At 48.4% G+C, this 17,010-nt stretch overlaps 2 protein-coding genes across 4 annotated transcripts in view; one reads left to right on the top strand and one right to left on the bottom strand.

Moving 5' to 3' along the window:
- Window positions 1-427: 427 nt before the first annotated feature.
- ZFYVE19 (zinc finger FYVE-type containing 19) lies at window positions 428-7,541 on the bottom strand. 2 transcript variants are annotated; one of them, XM_027553560.1, is made up of 11 exons: window positions 7,349-7,541; window positions 5,827-5,948; window positions 5,605-5,658; window positions 5,101-5,219; window positions 4,859-5,004; window positions 4,403-4,511; window positions 2,090-2,299; window positions 1,575-1,654; window positions 1,163-1,261; window positions 934-1,061; window positions 428-851 (listed from the first exon to the last, which is right to left on the bottom strand). In XM_027553560.1, the coding sequence occupies exons 1-11, from the start codon at window positions 7,400-7,402 to the stop codon at window positions 773-775; spliced, it is 1,200 nt and encodes a 399-aa protein (XP_027409361.1). In that variant the 5' UTR covers window positions 7,403-7,541; the 3' UTR covers window positions 428-772. The 2 variants fall into 2 exon arrangements, with proteins under 2 accessions (XP_027409361.1, XP_027409360.1); XM_027553559.1 differs by having other exon boundaries at window positions 428-649; window positions 737-851; window positions 4,859-5,219; window positions 7,349-7,513.
- Window positions 7,542-7,622: 81 nt separating this feature from the next.
- DNAJC17 (DnaJ heat shock protein family (Hsp40) member C17) overlaps window positions 7,623-17,010 on the top strand; it is a 30,720-nt gene continuing 21,332 nt past the window's right edge. For both annotated transcript variants that reach the window (XM_027553562.1, XM_027553561.1), the window contains exon 1: window positions 7,623-7,785. In XM_027553562.1, the coding sequence (XP_027409363.1) occupies window positions 7,708-7,785 (78 nt within the window). In that variant the 5' untranslated portion in view covers window positions 7,623-7,707. The remainder of the gene's footprint in view (window positions 7,786-17,010) is intronic.

The raw sequence follows: 17,010 nt of genomic DNA, 5'->3' as shown, positions 1-17,010 counted from the left end.
TCTTGAGCCAGCTCCAAGCCAGAGGCTAAAAGAGAAAAAACAGGGACTAAGCAGAGGGGTGTAAAGGGTATAGGCTGAGAGCCCAGTGGTCAGGTAAGGAGGGAGCTGGTGGAAACTGACAGTGGGTCTGAAAGGCAGGCAGGTGGGGACAGGAGCCCTGGAGGTGGCATCCTTTGGGAGTAAGGCCAGAAGCAGGGTATGCATTCACTGTTTGTGTAGGCAGTGTCTGAGTACTAGAAAGGTTGTATAATCCAAGATGGTGGGGCCTGGGGGCATGCCTACTGCATGTGAGGCCACCAGGAGGGGTGGGGCTGTTCCTGCCTAGAGAAACTTTTTCCTTCTTCCTCACTTCACAGGACTCTGCTCCTGTACCTCTCCGAGGGCCCAGGCTCAGGATCCATAGGGTTCTATAGATAAAAGATGCTGGTCCAATGAATCACACACTTTATTAAATCCTCCAAGTACCAGCGGAGGGCCCTGGGCTCTTGAGCAAGTTTCAAGGCTCCTCCTTAGATTCAGACTGGTCTTGCCCTGTCTCTCACTTCCAATCCAGACTCCAGCGCTGGAAGGCTCCTGACCTCTGCCTTCCCTCTGGCTCCTCCAGTCATTGTCTCCAATGGAGAATCCTTCCTCCTTCCAGGAACGGAGGCTTAAGAAAGGGCACATTCATAAGCAGTCCAGCCTGTCATGTCCTCCCATCAGATGCCCTGGAGGGCGCCCCAGCCTGTGTGCTTGCCTGTAGGATGACGTTCCCGGGAGGACCAGGGCTCCCTCAGTGCCCTTGGCCTTTATGCAGGGGCTGGTAGGCAGATGTCTGGTGCTCTTTAAGCTCAAAGGCATCATGGCCTTCCCTGCGGAGCATAGAAATAGGTCAGAGATCACAGGTAGCCCTGGAACTCTCCCAGCCCCAAAGAACATTCCACCTTCACCCACCGGAAGCAGCGGTTGCAGTAGAGGTCTCCGTCGCAGCCAGCACAGCGAAGGGTGGCATCCTCATTGCAGATGCAGCACCAAGGGAGCTCCTCTTCCTCTTCCTCAGGCCTGGTGGCCATGGCCTGGGCCTTTAAGGACCAGAGAGGAATGGGGGACATCAGGTACCTGACGGAGGTGGGAGGGAGGCTATGATGGCAGCCTGGGGGTCTGTGTCTGTGGTTCTTCTCACCTTAGGCTCTGCCCTGCAGGACTGGTCTTGGGGTTGGGGAGTTGGCTCCACAGGGATGTTAAAGCCACTTGCCTCATCCAGGGCAGCTTCTTCGGTGAGCTGTGGACAGAGTGAAGAGGTACAGCTCCTAGCTCCAGGCACCCCGCCAATGCACAGTATTTCTGCACTCTGTGGCCTAAGCTCTCAACCCATCTTCCTTGATCTATTGTCTGTGGCTGCTGATGTCCCATCTCAAGGGACCAGGGGCAGGTGTGGGTCACGGGAGTAGAGGAACTCCAGCTAGAACAGGAGCTGCAGAGTGACAGGCCAGCAAACCCCAGGGTGGGCACAGAGTGAATGGGGCCAGGGGTGTGGTGGGGCAGCACAGCAGGGACCAGACAAGGGGTGGTCAGGTGGGTAAGGCAGGGCCAACCTGCCGCAGGACTCTCTGGATGGCCTTCTCTTCCTCCTCTTCATCATCGCTGTCGGGAAGGTAGTAGTCCTGGAGGGTCACTTGAAGATGGAGGGCAGGGAGCAGGGGAAGAGGAGTGAGGTGGAGAGCTCACCGGAGTGGCTGTACTGCTGTCCCCGGGAGTGGTGTGGTTTCCAGCGGCACTTGTTCCAGAGTTAAGCCGCCTCCGCAGCCACTCTGATCAGAGTGGCTCTGACCCCCCTCTGCTCTGATCTCCACTCTGCCCCCTCTGCTGGGCTGGACAGCATGAACAGAAGGTTCTGCACCTGAAGGGACCCGGGGCCCCTGCCCCCTGATGGCTGCCCCTTGTTCTTCATCCACCGTTTTGCCCTAGCACTTGTCTCATGGTTCTAGGCAGTGCTCAGTAGACTCGGCCTGGCAGAGAGTACAGCCACTGTGCAGAGCTTGGCCTGGGGGTGGGGGTCGGGGGGCCTGCCCAGGGGACACGAGTGAGTGGCTGTTTTACCAGCCTTTACCTCTGTCAGGGTCCCGTCCCTGCAGCACAGCCAGGCGCTTGGCGAGGGCCAGGATGCGCTCCTGCCGGGTGTTCTCCTCCCGAAGCTCGACGGCTGCCTCAGCCAGCAACCTGCTCTTTTCCTCCTCCAGGGACCAGGTGGCTTGCCCCCTGGAACTGGTGCTCTGGGCCCCTGGGCCCCCCCGGTTGAGGTCGTTCTGGATAGAGGCGGCTAGAAAGAGTGATGCATTCAGGGAGGGAGACATTTCGGGATCTCTCATCAGAAACCACTGAGCCCATTTCCTAACTTTAAAAAACCCTCCATGAATTACCAGCTTTTTGTTCCACAATAGTTCCTGTGGCTTATATTGCAAATAAAATTAGCTATTTTTATTCATTTTCCCAAATATAAGAAACCAGTAATCTTAGACTTTTTTTTTCAATTAAATTCATCCCCACCCACCTGATACTTTAACATGTTGCCCTTAGGGTGGGTGCCCCATGGTATGAGAATCACTGCCCGAAAGGAGCAGAAGATGGGGAGGCCAGGGTCCAGCCAGGCCCTCTGCCTTACAGGCTGGAATCAGCATTTCTAGGGAGCAGCACAGAGACGACATGAGGGAAGCTGAGGTCTTGAATGTCACTAGGGGGGAAGAATTTTAGTTGAGTGGGTGTGGCTCTGACATGGTCCTCTTCAGCTCAGAGTTTTAGAATAAGACATTTGAAGTTAGACAGCTTTGGGCTGAAGTCCTAGCTTCGCTACTTAATAGCTATGTGACCTTGGTCAAGTTCCTTAAGCTCACCAGGCCTCAATTTCCTCGTTTATAAAATATGGATAATAATATTAATCATAGGATTACTGAGGATATTCAGTGAGATTGTATCTCTAAAGCAGGGTTTCTTTTTTTTTTTTTGGCTGCACAACATGGCATGCAGGATCTTAGTTCTCCAGTTAGGGATCAAACCTCTGCCCCCATCAGTGGAAGTACAGAGTCCTAACCACTGGACTACCAGGGAATTCCCCTAAAGTAGGGTTTCTTTTTTTTTTTTTCTTAAGGTTTTTAAACTTTTTATTTTGTATTGGGGTATGCATGCATTTGTGATAGTTTCAGGTAAACAGCAAAGGGATGCAGCCATACATATACATGTATCCATTCTACCCCACAACTCCCCTCCCATCCAGGCTGCCACATAACATTGAGCAGAGTTCCATGTTAAAGCAAGGTTTCTTAATCTTGGTTCTACTGACATATTGGACAGGACATAGGCATACCTTGTCTTATTGCACTTCACAGATAATTGCTTTTTCTTTTTTTTCTTAGAAGTTGAAAGTTTGTGGCAACTCTATGTTGTCAGATGGTGCTTAACAATTTTTAGCAATAAAATATTTTAAAATTAGGTAGGTACATTTTTTTTAAACATAATGCTATTGTGCACTTAATAGACTATAGTATACTGTACACAATTTTTATATGCACCAGGAAACCAAAAACTTCACGTGCCTCACTTTATTACAGTGAACTTGAACTGAACCCATAATGTCTCTGAGGTACGCCTGTAATTCTTTGTGGTGGGGGCTGCCCTGTGTATTGTATGATGTTCAGCAGCTTCCTTAGCCTCTACTCACTAGATGCTAGTGGTACCCTCTGAGTTGCAATACCCAAAATGTCTCCAGACGTTGCCAATTGGGCCCTGCAGGGAAAATCATCACCATAGTTGAGAACCACTGATGTGAAGCTTTTGAAGAGCTCTGTCCAAAAGAATTTTTTATGATGATGGGAACATTCCATGTCACGTCATGGTCTGTATTTGTGCTGTCCAAGATCATAGCCATGAGTCACTTGTGACTACTGAGCATTTGAAATGTGGTACCATTGAGGAACTCAATCTTAAATTTAATTTTAAGTAAATAGCCTCTTCCTCCTTATCATCATCATCATCACAGAGAACATTCACTTACTATGAGCCAGGCAGGGTCCTAAGTACTCCTGGATTAGCCCATTTACTCCTCATGACTTTTCCATGAGGTAGGTCTTACCACACATCCTTCCATTTTACAGATGAGGAAAGTGAGACTTCAGTCAAGCAACATGCTGAGGGTCACACAGCTACTAAGTGGTAGAACAGAGAATCACTGTCTGAGCCTAATGCCTACACACTAATCCACTAGGCTTACACTGGCTCCCACTGGAGTAAACATTCAATAAATGGCAATCCTTATAATGTTGATATTCTCTAATTTATATTCACCTCCCAGAGTGTCAGCATTGGAGCCTCTCCCACCTGGGGAAAGAGTAGGGAAAGAGTCCCTGGGGGAGCCAGGTGGAGAATATACCTGGGCCTTCTTGTTCCCAACTCTCATCAATAGCCACCTCCGCTGTTAGCTGTGTCAGCAGATCCTGTGCCTGCTGCACCTGGGTCCTGGGGTCCGGTGGTTGATGTGCCTGCTCAGAGAAGGGAACCTCAGTGGGGAGCAGGGTAGTGGGGAAGCCACATCATAAGGCTCAGAGCAGTTCCGGTCAGGGCTGGGTGCTGAGGCGTTCCCAAAACTCAGGGAAAGGGGACTAACCAAGAGCCCATGTAATCAGGTAGGTCTGGCAGTCCCCAACAGAACCTAGGGGCCACTCTTTGCTGCCCCACCCAATCCTGCTGCTTGTCCCTGGTTCCTTGGCCTGGCAGCAGGCCTCAGGAGCAGGAGGTACTCCTGCAAAGTATCTAAGCATACATGTATCTGGGCTTCTGCTGGGTCCCTGTCCCAGGACCTCCATCCCTCCAAAGTCACAGCACTCACCAGCTGGGGGGCCTGAGAAGATGGAACTCTGCCTTGCAGCACAGCAAGCCGTGCCTCCATCTCCTTGGTGGAAGGGACAGGACCCTGGGGTGCATCCTTCAGTGCAGCTAGCCTGGCTTCTATCTCCGCCTGCGAGGGCACTGACTCTGCAATTGGCATAGAGATGCCTTGTAATATCCAGAGGGATCCTACTCCCAGGAGCCCCGGATGGTGTCTTTTCCACCCTGTCTGGGCCTGCTCACTGGGCTTGTTCTCCCGGCGGAGCCGTGCTAGGCGCTCAGCAATGACTTGATCTTGCTGGGTCAGTCCATGGCTCCGGGGAGTGCTGGGCTTCTGCTTGGCTTCCAATGCTGCCACACGCCTGGTAGGATATGAGATAGAGGCTCTTGATGAATGCAGAAGGGAGGGGTGAAGGCACCCTCTCTGTTTCCCATTCAAATCATTTCTAGGCAGCTAGGGAGGCCTCCAATGGACCATCTTCTGGGGCCATCGCTCATGTCACCCTGCACCCCAACCCAGCCAACTGGCAGGAGGGTTCAGCTGAGAGGGTGAGGTCTACCAAGAACCTTTTCTGGGGAACGGACTGATGAGCTGCTCTCTGAGCCCAGGAGGGCACTCAGGAGCTGGAGAGTCAGCTATCCTCCTGATCCTGGGCTCACTTAAGCTACAGGCTGGGAAGAGACTCCTATCCTATGGCTCCTGTGTCCTTTCCCCTCCCCATTTGTCTCTGTCCCTTCAGCACTTACTTCTTGTAGTTCTGAGGTGGTGACCACTTGGAGGCACTGGCAGGAGAAGATCCTCTACAGAGAAGAAATCTGGTGTCAGAAGTCACCCACCATCTGCCTATCGGTGCCCTCCACCCCAAACAATCTCGAGTCGACCTCTAGACCCAGAGCACAAGGCTGAGAGGCCTGGCCAGCTGCCAGCTGCCATGCTCGGCTGAACCGTCACCCGTGTTGGCTTCTCACCTGGTCAGAACCTCATGGCACTGCTTGCAGACCTTCTGTTGAGTGTTTCCAGCTCGGGGAACTGCTGCACTGAAGCTAAGGCAGCCGGAACAGAAGGCCCGGCCACAGTTCTTACAGCCATACTACAAGAAACATGAAGCAAGGAGTCTACCTCTCACCCACCCCTGAAGGCTCCTCACGGGGACTCTTTGAACACACACACAGAGCAGACACTGAAGCTGTGACCAGCTGCTGGGAGGAGGATGGGGAATGGGGCCCCTAAGGCCTGGGGAGAGATGTGGGGTGGAGGGCAAAGCGATTCCTGTCTCCAATTTTCTATTCAAATCTCATAAAGCTTCATGCAAAATTCACATGCTTTCTACTCGGTCTTCCCTTACACAAGAGTGTAAATGACAAATAGGCAAAGTCCCATGCTTCAGGTCACTGACTCTTCAACAGAGGAGAAAAAGAATGCAGGGCCCATGCCTTCTCTGTTCTAGCAGAGATGGAAGGAGGTTTGACTCAGGATGGGATAGTAACAATAGCCTCCATTTATTAAGCATTTACTGTGTGAGTGAAAAGTGAAAGTTTATCAGTCATGTTGGACACTTTGCGACCCCATGGACTGTAGCCTGCCAGGCTCCTTTGTCCATGGAATTATCCAGGCAAGAACGCTGGAGTAGGTAGCCTCTCCCTTCTCCACGGGATCTTCTCAACCCAGGGATTGAATCCACATCTCCCACACTGCAGGCAGATTCCTTACTGTCTGAGCCAGGCACTAAATTCAGTACTTAACATTCATCACTTGATTTAATCCTCAATTTATACACACTATCATACTTAATCCTGACGACAACCATTATCATTCTTATTTTAAACAGGATCAGAGAGGTTACTAGACTTGCCCAAACCAAGGTCACCTCTGTGAATGATAGCAGAGCCCCAATTTGAATTCTGACCACTTTGACTACAAAACCCAGGTTTCTGAGGGCTCCATGATCTGCTTCCCTACCAGCTATTCATCCCGCCTATCCGGTTCCTATCTCCTGGTCACACTGAGGCAGAGGAAGCCTGCTGTTTACCATGGGAACTTGGCAGGTTTGTGCTGAGGATAAGTGAGACTTTGCTATGTTGCCCTGGAGACAGGAGAAAGGGCAGGCTGCTTGATGGTGAGGGCTTCAGAGCAGAAAGAGTAACGGGCATGGTGTAGTGGAGAGTGGTCACAGAGTATTAACTAAGACCGGGCTGCGGAGGAGCAGGGTGGAGGGAAACAGCCAGATCCTACACTTGGCAGACAGAAAAGCTTAGCTTTCCGAAAATGACAGGAGCCCGATTTACAGTTTACAGGGAACTCACATCCAGCACCATAACCCCGAAAGCAAGGGAGTGTTAGCCCCGTTTTATAGAAATGTTAACTGAGGCTCTGTGGCTTCATCAAAACCACACGTCTGGAGAGGTGCCATAAAACCAAGCCTAGGACTGCAAGTCCCGTGTATTTCCCTCCACTTCGCGTCCTCCCTCTAGCCCGTGAAGAGAGACTCGCCTCCTTCTTGAAGATGGTGAACTTGACAGCGCATCCGTAGCACCTACTCTCCATCCTGTTTCCCGGTGCAGCGCAGCAGGATCCGCAGAGCAGACCTCTTGCGGGTCAGGTACGGGCCCCAGGCACCTTCACCCAGCCCCGCCCCTACCTACCACGCCCACTTGCGCGGGCCAGCCAAGGCCTCCGACAGGAGATTCACGACAGTCACCCCAGCCGGAGAGCAGCAGCGGCGGGCGCGAGGGCTGCCGGGAGTCGTAGTTCGTTCACCATTCAGCGGGCTTGGAGCCGACAGTCCGCGGGAAGCCCCACACGCGTAGACTTTTGGGAGTTGTAGTACTAATCCAATCAGAGTTGGAACCATGGCGGTGACCAAGGAGCTCCTACAAATGGACCTGTACGCGCTATTAGGTATTGAGGAGAAGGCGGAGGACAAAGAGGTGAGAACGGGGGTGAGGAAAGTCGATCCTGAGCGACCTGGCGGCCCTCCCAGCCTTGGCGCCTCACCTGAGGCTGGCACCAACATCTTTCTAGGTTCCGCCGGGCCCTGAGTGGGGAACGAGAGGCGGCCCAATGGCTTCAGAAGGGGGATTCCCAGACCTTCCTCAGACCTCAGGGGTCTGAGGGCCTCAGGAAGAAGAGGTGGCACGAGCGAGAGGTTACTCCGCGGGGCACTGTACTGTGCTCTTCGGTGGCCCTTGTGTAGCGGAGGCCGCCGGCTGAGCCTGGGAGGCAACCCTACCCTACTTCTTGCGCCTGCGCAGTGTCAGCCTCTGATGCCCCTTCTGTCTAGACTGCGGCTAAAGGTGCTTCATTCTGTCTCTCTTGCTGGCTGATTTAACTATGTTAAGAGCCTAGGGCGGAAGAAAGGCCAGGTCTCAAGGTTCCTCCATTCCTTTTTCATACCTTCAGTGGCAGTGTGACCTATGACTTTGCCATCTCTGTTTTCTTTTACACCCCAGCCCATTGACTCTTTTCTAGTAGCAGATGCTCAGGTGTTGCCCTCTCAACATGTGCTAGTGGCCAGAAGCAGGAGGATCAGAAGGGTAGGCAGATGACCTGGAATTGGAGTTTCACAGGAAACTCCAGGTTGATAAATGTGCCAGGGAGTGGTACACTGATCAAGCTGTAACTAAGATCTCTGTTACTTCCCCCAGGATTATGGTGGTGGCTGTAGCAGTGTAGGAAGTGGAGGCAGATAAGTTATCAAATGAAAATTAGTGCCTACAGATGCCCCTGTACTTCCAGGCTGCTCTGCTTATTGTCTGAGTGAGCTTGTGGAAAGAGGAAACTCTGGGACAGAAAAGCAGGGAGACCACAGGGCCCTTGAGGAGTGATACAGTCAGTCAGTACAGAACTGGTCCCAGGTGGCTCAGGGGTAAAGAATTCAGCTGCTAATGCAGAAGATGCAGGAGATGCGGGTTGGATATTTTGGTTGGGAATATCCCCTGGAGGAGGAAATGGTAACCCACTTCAATATTCTTGCCTGGAGAATCTCACGGACAGAGGAGCCTAGTGGACTACAGTCCATAATGTCGAAAAGAGTCAGAAACGACTCAGCACAGCACAGCACCACCTATATAATATCATGTGCTGGACACTATTTTAAGTATTCTATATTTATAAATTGTTTAATTAGTACTTCATTATTAGTGGACATTTCACACTGGATCTAGCCAATGTGTTGGAACCTTGACGTTGAGAACTCCTGAGGAAGGCAGTTATGAGCCACTGATGTATATATTAATCAGAAAAGTGACATAATCGGATTTTAAGGAAAATATTCAAAGTCAATTTGCAGAAAGGACACAGTACGCGATGGGTAGAGGAGCTGCCACCGGGGGATCAGGTGAGGCTGTTGTCTAGTCAAGAGGCTGGGGTCTAAGCAGGGCAATGAGGTTGGTATTCAGTTTTCACTCAGGTGAAGTAAGGGGTAGGTGAGAAGACTGCATTGGCTGTACTGAATCTTAGTTGCAGCACATAGGATCTTCATTGCATTGTGTGGGATCTTTTACTGTGGTGCACGGACTCTAGTTGCAGCATGCAGGGTGCGGGCACATGGGTTCAGTCGTTACGGCATGTAGGCTTAGTTCTCCGTGGCATGTGGGATCTTAGTTTCCTGACTAGGCATCAAATCTCTGTGCCCTGCAGTGGAAGCGCAGAGTCTTAACCACTGGACTGCCAGGAAAGTCCTTCCATCTGTGTTTTAGAAGAGGGTAGAAACTTTTTCCCCCAAACACCATTTGATTCCACAAACTTTTATTAAATGTCTACAAGTGAAGAGAGCAGTCCCTGGAGGGTTACCTCATCATGTCTGTTTCCAGGCTCTCTGTCTCTTGCTTTTGTAGTTCATTGTTTAGAAATGCAGAAGTCAAAAGTTGATAATTCTAGAAGGTGATGCTTTCTAATCAGATGGCGGTTTCCTACAGAGTGTAACTTGTGTAGAAAATGACAGCATTTATAACTAATCTTAACAAGTGAGGCCAAGAATTGTTGCTTGTTACATCCCTGTATTGAGAATGGATGGAAATCATAATACAGCATTGAGGTGTATTGGGATTGTAAATGTGCCTTTATAATCATCTTTGTACTAATCACCACAGGCAGTTAAGAAAGAGAACTTTGGAGTCAGACTGTATGCATATTGGTTCCATTACTTACTTAGTTCATGACCTTGAACAAACATTTAACTTCTGTGTGCCTTGGCTTCCCCATCTGCAAAATGGGAATGATGGCAGTCCCTCCTCACCTGCCTTGTTGTCTGGCTTAGTCCAGGCAAAGCACGTAGAAGGCACTTAGCACAGACTCGCTGCAAGTTCATTCATGCTGTTATCATTGTAGCTTCACCTTCCTACACTGTAAGCTCTAACGTCCAGTGCAGTCTCCCACAGCTCATGTCTAAGGTTGCCCTTCACGCCTCACCCCTTCTCATTTGTTAGAGTCCCTCATTCACTTCACACTACACCAGTGATTCTCAGCCAAGGCAGTGGTCAGAGTAGAAGGGAGGTGAGGCATCAGGGAGGTAGAACAAGATTGAGGATCAGCAGAGTTCACAAATGTTTGGGCATGGTGGGACTTCAGAGCTGAAGAAGATACCGCTTCTGTTTTCTGACAGCTCACACAATATAGTAAACAGTGAATTCTGAGGTAGAGTGAAAGAGGTTGAATAAAAGCATGTAAGGAAGGCTTCCCTGATGGCTCAGTGGTAAAGAATCTGCCTGCGAATGCAGGAGACAGGGTTGTGATCCCTAGTCCGGGAAGATCCCACGTGCTGTGGAGCAACCAAGCCCATGCACCACAACTACTGAGCCTGTGCTCTAGAGCCCAGGAATCAAAGCTACTGAAGCCTGCCTGCCCTAGAGCCCATGTTCTGCAACAAGAGAGGCTACCGCAATGAGAAGCCTGCACGCCGCAACTAGAGAAAAGCCTGTGCAGCACTGAAGACCCAGAGCAGCCAAAAATAAACAAAAAATTTTTTAAAAGTCTATATGGAAAATGCTGTCAGAATAAAGAGGAAGGCATGATTCATGTGATTGGTAGGATCAATGAAGACTTCCCCTGAGGAGGTATCTTTATGCAAGACCTTGAGGGGAGAAAGGAATATTTTGCAGCAGGGTTAAAGAAGATCATCATGGTCATTTACTGTCTTCATTTTATAGACAGGAGGATGGAGGCTCAGGGAGGTTATGGAACTTGCTGAGATCACCCAGTGAGTGAGTGTTGGGCCATATTGGAGCCCTAATTTAGTGTTCCTACCACTGCCCTGCACAAATCCGTGGAAGCTGACATGTGAATTTCTGTCCTGTTTATAGCAGCCTTGCTTTTCATTTGAAGCCCTTTGCAGGGTACGTAACTCACTGTATCTTGCCAGGTATTACTTGGTAAACCTAGGTGCTTGAAAATGCGTTTTGATCAACCCTTTGAAGACTCAACTTTTAAATGTATTTACCAGGAAAACTACCATGGAAACTTACTATTGACCTTTTCAGGTTATATTTTATTATTGCTTTAAGGAAAAGGCGATTTTACCTGTTTGTTAGCTAATACTTGTATTTAAATCACTTGTTTCAGTTATACCCTAGAATGTGATCACTGACATCCATTGTTTCTTACCGATATAAGAAAAGTAAGACAGAGAAGGACTTGAAGGAATGGTATGAGGTTAAAGTGCTTGGCATGACAAAGATTGGGGCATTGCCTAGGATTTGTTGAGGATGTGGCGGGAGATGAATCTGAAAAATGTGGTATCTCTGGGCCTCTAGGCCCTGGGGTGGCTATACTTGATTCTGTGGGGGTCTGGGGGCCATTTCTGGATTTGAGGTGTGTGGGACTCAGTCCACTGCCTCCAAATGGCTGCCTTGCCTCCAGCCTCTTGCCTCCAGACCAGGCCCTGAGGCGCTAAGGTTGGGCACTGAGCCTGGTTTCACTTGTCATTCATTCATTCACTGAGGGCCTGACCGGCACTTGATGGGACCAGGAGCCCAACCTCCAAGTCTTCTTGATATTTCTCTGATAAACTCATTCCTGGGTTTGGCTGTCTGGCTGAAGCTCTGAAGTTTTGAAGTTACTTGGCTACCTGTTAAGTCAGAAGGAATGATTCATTTGTGTTTGTAAGCTATTCATTAGTGTTCAAGATAATACCTCACGTTTATATGACACTAAAGTGCTTTCACATAAATTATCTCATTTGATGTGATCTTCAAAATAAGCCTGTGAGGTATGCAAGGACTATTAGCTCCAATTTATAGATGAGAAGACTGAGACCTGCAGAGTTTAATTGATTTGGCCAGCATAAGGTGGCTAGTAAATGCAGAGCACCTGCCCAAACCTGCATTTTATATGCCTCTTTCAGAGTTGTTTTCCATGACCCACAACTTAGGAGCAATTAGGGCAACAAGAGATGGCTCCAGAAAGCCTCTCGCTCCCATCCTTGACACAGATAGAGATTTGACTCTGAGTAAAGCTGCCCGACCTGGGTTAACTTGAAGGATATTAAGCCAACCTGGACAACTTGAGGACGTATATTAAAATTTGTGTTAAAACTACCATAGTGGAGTTTTCATCTTAGTGAAGGTAGAATTCAAAATATTCTCTATTTGCATAACTGCTTTCCCTATTTTTGCTGCTTCTGAATACTTTTATTTGGTTATTATTGTTTTTCTTTAAGTCAACTCTCTTCTTTTTACTAATATAATTTTGTTTATGAAGGAAACCAGTGCATTAAGGGGAAAAAAGAATGAGATGTAGGAAGTACCAGGGCCAAGAGAGAAAGCATTCTGTGCCCAGGCAGAGAGAATGACTTTGGGGGTAGGGACCGAGGACGTTAGGGGTTGAGAGTGATAGCAGGCCATGGGGGTGAGGTGAGGAGCCGCCGGACCCAGGGTATCTGTCAGATCTGAGGGGTGGGAATCTCCAACCTGAGAGAAGAAGGCAGGTGAGGATTTGAGAGTCTGGGCATGATGTAAGCCTGCTTAGGGTAAGGGTGGGAGGGAGAGGCAGGCCTGAGAGATGAGGGCATCTGAGGAGGTGGAGGTGGAAAAGGAGACTGGCCTCCAGATGTAGACCAGTCTGGTTTGGGGACGTGGGCTGACAAGGAGGGCAGGGCCGGGGTTGAGGCCCAGGAATGGATACTGGGAGCACCAAAGGGAGAGCCTGAGGGGAGGGAGGACCAGAGGAGTGACCTCAGGGATGGGCTGGGGACCTGGATCCTTTAAGGCACATAGGGGCAACATATGGACAGAAGCAGCCCAGGCCCTGTGCATGGTCTTGGTTGGTTCAGGCTGCACAGGTCACTGTCCTGAGTCTGGACCATGGACCATGGTTAGCAGACCGAGAGATGTTGGCGTGAGGTCCAGGTGCCCCCAGAATCATCTCACAGTACTACTGGCAGGCCTACATTTGGAAATGCTGAGCTGAGAGCACTGGTCTGGGCAGTGGCTGGCACCCTCTTTGCTCAGAGCCTTAGGAGCAGTCCCGTTTCCACAGAAATTTAGAAATTTCTCCGTAGTGCTGTTGCAGTGTAGACCATAGGCTGTAAGAAATGAAAGTGACCAATCTTTTAGGCAGAGGGGACTTCCAGGTAAGTGCCTAGAGCTCTGTGGTTTACTTCCTGCTTATGACATCAGGCGGTCACATAACCTTTGGGGTTGTGACTAGTGCAGGGTTGATGAGATGTCTGCCTCCCCCAGGCTTGGCAAGAAAATACTGCCCAGGCTGAGATTACTAACTCTTCCTCCTTCTGGCACTGGGCCTGTAATGACTTCTCGCTGATTCGCCAGCATGATTTGTTCATTCAGTATCTGTTGTCACATGGAGTGGCCTCCCTGTGTGTCCTCTGTATCTGAGTCTACCCTGTGGACTTACTTGTACTATTAATACTTACTTGGCTCCAAGTTTTATTATATGGAAGGATAACAGCCTTCTAAAAAATAATGATCTCTTCTTTGTAGGGCACCTTTCTTTTAAGTTAATGATGGCTATTTTACATTTATTGGGCCCCTTAGCGCCTGGCTTTTTTGTCTAAGTTGGGAATTCATTCCTTTCAAGAGGTGAAACTGGAGGCAGGTGGATTGTCAGAGGCCCTCCTGTGTGCCTGGCACCAAGCCCAGTGGAGACGGCGGGAGACCCAGCTCCAAGCTCCTTTCCCTGCTCTGGGCTTAGGTTGCTGCAAGTGGCCAATCCAGTTATGGAGCCTCCAGGAAGGGCTGGGCTAATGCATAACTCATTCTTCCCCTCTGTGATGCAGGGGGATAACATTTAGTTCCCACTATGGTTCTTTTATAGTCTGTTGTAATGATTTCTCCTTAAGAGGAAGTGTTAGCAGGTAGAAGGAGAAATTATGAAATAGTGTGGGAGGATCTCCAAGGCTTGGAACAGCACCCACTTCCTTCTGCTCTTCAATAGGCCAGAAGCAATTGACATAGTTGAGTTTTCCTAATTGTGTTTGGTTGAGAACAAATGGATGTTTGCCCCTTTCATTCAAAAGGTATTTATTGTGTGCCTACTGAGTGCCAGGCACTGCCCAGTGCACTGTTCTGGGCCCTAGGGATAAGCAAAATTCCCTGTCCCCTAAAGCGCATTCCCTTTATTTCTAAGAACCCCCATAATTCCCTATACCTGTGTGCTCTCATTTGAAGTACAATCATAACCGGTGTGTCTGTTTTTCCAGGCCATACCAAAAAAGAAACAGCAGATTTATAAGCACTTCCAAAGATATGCTGGTATCTGGCACAGTCTAGTAGGGAAGAGGTATTTCTATAAAAGAGTAGAATTTGAGGGACTTCCATGTTGGTCCAGAGGCTATGACTCTCTGCTCCTAATGCAGGGGGCCCTTGTTTCATCCCTGGTCAGGGAACTAGATCCTGCATGCCACAACTAAGACCCAGCTCAGTCAAATATACTTTTTTTAAAAGTAGAATTTAAGATCATCACCACCTGAGGAAGCATAGGAAAAGCCTGACTCTGCCCTCAGTAACATCTGAACATTTTGTACTGTTCAGTAGTTTATGTTCTGAGTGATGATCCTGCGTGACAGAAGACTGATCAAACTCAAGTAGTGTCCTAGGATGGAGAAGGGAAGGGAGTAATCTGTGGTATTTTTGAAAGGCATCAAGAGAAAAGACCACACTTTTGCAAATTGGAGTTTAAAGTCCTCATAAAGTTTAGGTTCAAAAAAAAAAAAAGTTTAGGTTCATCTGAGATCTCTGTCATTCCGGGACTGGGTCTTGGAGACAGCCTGGTTCTTGGAAAAATCATGGTCTGGGCAGGGGCTTTGGGTGAGAAGCCCCTCAATTGTCACCTAGGTCCTTTCTGTGACGTCTCAGGAAATGTAAACAACTATTTCCAAGTGCTAGGGAGATCTGAGTTTTTAGGAGAAAACTATAGGTAAAGAAGGAAAACTGCAAGTGTTGAGATAATTCAGTAGCTTTTGGCAACTTTCAGTGGCTGCTTCAACCCTCCCTGGGTGTCCAAGCACCTGCAGACTCCGTTTCATAAAGGAGCTGCCAACCCTGGGATTAAATAGTCCTGTCTCTCTCACATAATAACACAGAAGTCGTTCTGTTTCTTTATTCTTCTGAAAGTTCCTCTTCCTTCTCAACTTATCGTGATTAAGAAAAATAGTATTGCATCTTTTTTGCCCTCTTGAGCTGCTAGTAAGGTGGAATTATTTCATAATAAACAGTATTGACACAGAAGCTTTTCAGAGACCTGTTGTAGGAGAGTTGTGTTTATGAGATGAGAAATTTTTCAGGTACTACTCACTCCAGGAGGGCTAGGCGGAGCTGGGAGTCCTGTTAGTAGCACAAAATACCAAACTGCAGGCCAGCTGATTCAAAGTCAGAACTGGCCTTCCAGGCTAAAACCCAGCAATGGGCCTTGCCCAGGGCAAGCTTAGCAGCTAAAGACTGTAATAACTAGTTAATCAGGACAGACACACTTGACCCGCATTCTTAGGCCAGCTGGGTTTTTGTTCATGGCCACTCTGGAGGATCTCAGGCTACCTATACTTTGAATGAGGGTAGTTCAGAGCCCTTGGGGGCTGACCAAGGATAGAATTTGAGAACTGCCCCCAGCATTCCTGAAACCAGCCTTGTACACCTTGAGAATTCATACTGGATTGACCTGGGTCCTTTCCTGAAGCTTCTGAAGTCAGGTTGGCATCATCCTGGGCTGGTGTCACAATTTACCTCCCTCCTAGGAGTGGATAAACAAGAGGTTTGGACCTTACATTGAGTACCTGATTTTGTTAGGTACTTCACATGGATTATTTTCTTTAATCTTCACAATGGCTCTATGTGTAGGGGATACTTCCCACACTTTGTAGTTGAAGAACCTAAGGCTGAGTGAGATTTGGTAATTTGCCCCAGATTGTGCTAATAGCATGCGGAAGATTCAAAATTTTAAAACATCATCTGTTAGACTCCAGAACCTTCTTTCTTTCAGTGAACCATGTTGCTTTCTAGCTTAGGATAATTGAAAGAAGCTAAACATCCCTGGTTTTTTGCTTTTTGTGTTTTTCTAAATATATAATTAACATGTAACATTATATTAGTTCAGGTGTACAGCATAATGATTTGATATATTTGAGATATATATTGTGAAATAATCACCAAAATAAGTCTAATTAAATTACATCCATCACTGTACATAGTTATAATTTTTTTTCCTTGTGATAAGAATTTTAAGATCTACTCTCTTAATAACTTTCAAATATATAGCATGGGGCTTCCCTGGTGGCTCAACAGTGAAGAATCCACCTGCCAAAGCAAGAGACTTGGGTTCTATCCCTGGGTCAGGAAGATTCCCTGGAGAAGGAAATGGCAACCCATTCTAGTATTCTTGCCTGGGAAATCCCATGGACAGAGGAGCCTGGTGGGCTACAATCCAAGCAGGTGCAAAGAGTAGGAAACAGCTTAGCAAGTAAACAACAACAACTAACTATAGTTGCCATGCTATACATTTTATCCCCATGGCTATTTGTTTTATAACTGGAAATTTATACCTTTTAATCCCCTTCACCCATTTCGCTACCCCATTCTGCCAACTGCCTGCTCTGGGGCAATCTGTTCTCTATGAGTTGTTTCTTGTTTGTTTTTTAGATTCCACAGGTATATGAGATTATATGGTATTTTTCTCTGACTCATTGACACTCAGCATAATGCCAT

This window comes from Bos indicus x Bos taurus, chromosome 10 (genome assembly GCF_003369695.1).
Source record: "Bos indicus x Bos taurus breed Angus x Brahman F1 hybrid chromosome 10, Bos_hybrid_MaternalHap_v2.0, whole genome shotgun sequence".
NCBI classification, from domain to species: domain Eukaryota; kingdom Metazoa; phylum Chordata; class Mammalia; order Artiodactyla; family Bovidae; genus Bos; species Bos indicus x Bos taurus.
This window is presented reverse-complemented; position numbering and strand designations above follow the sequence as displayed.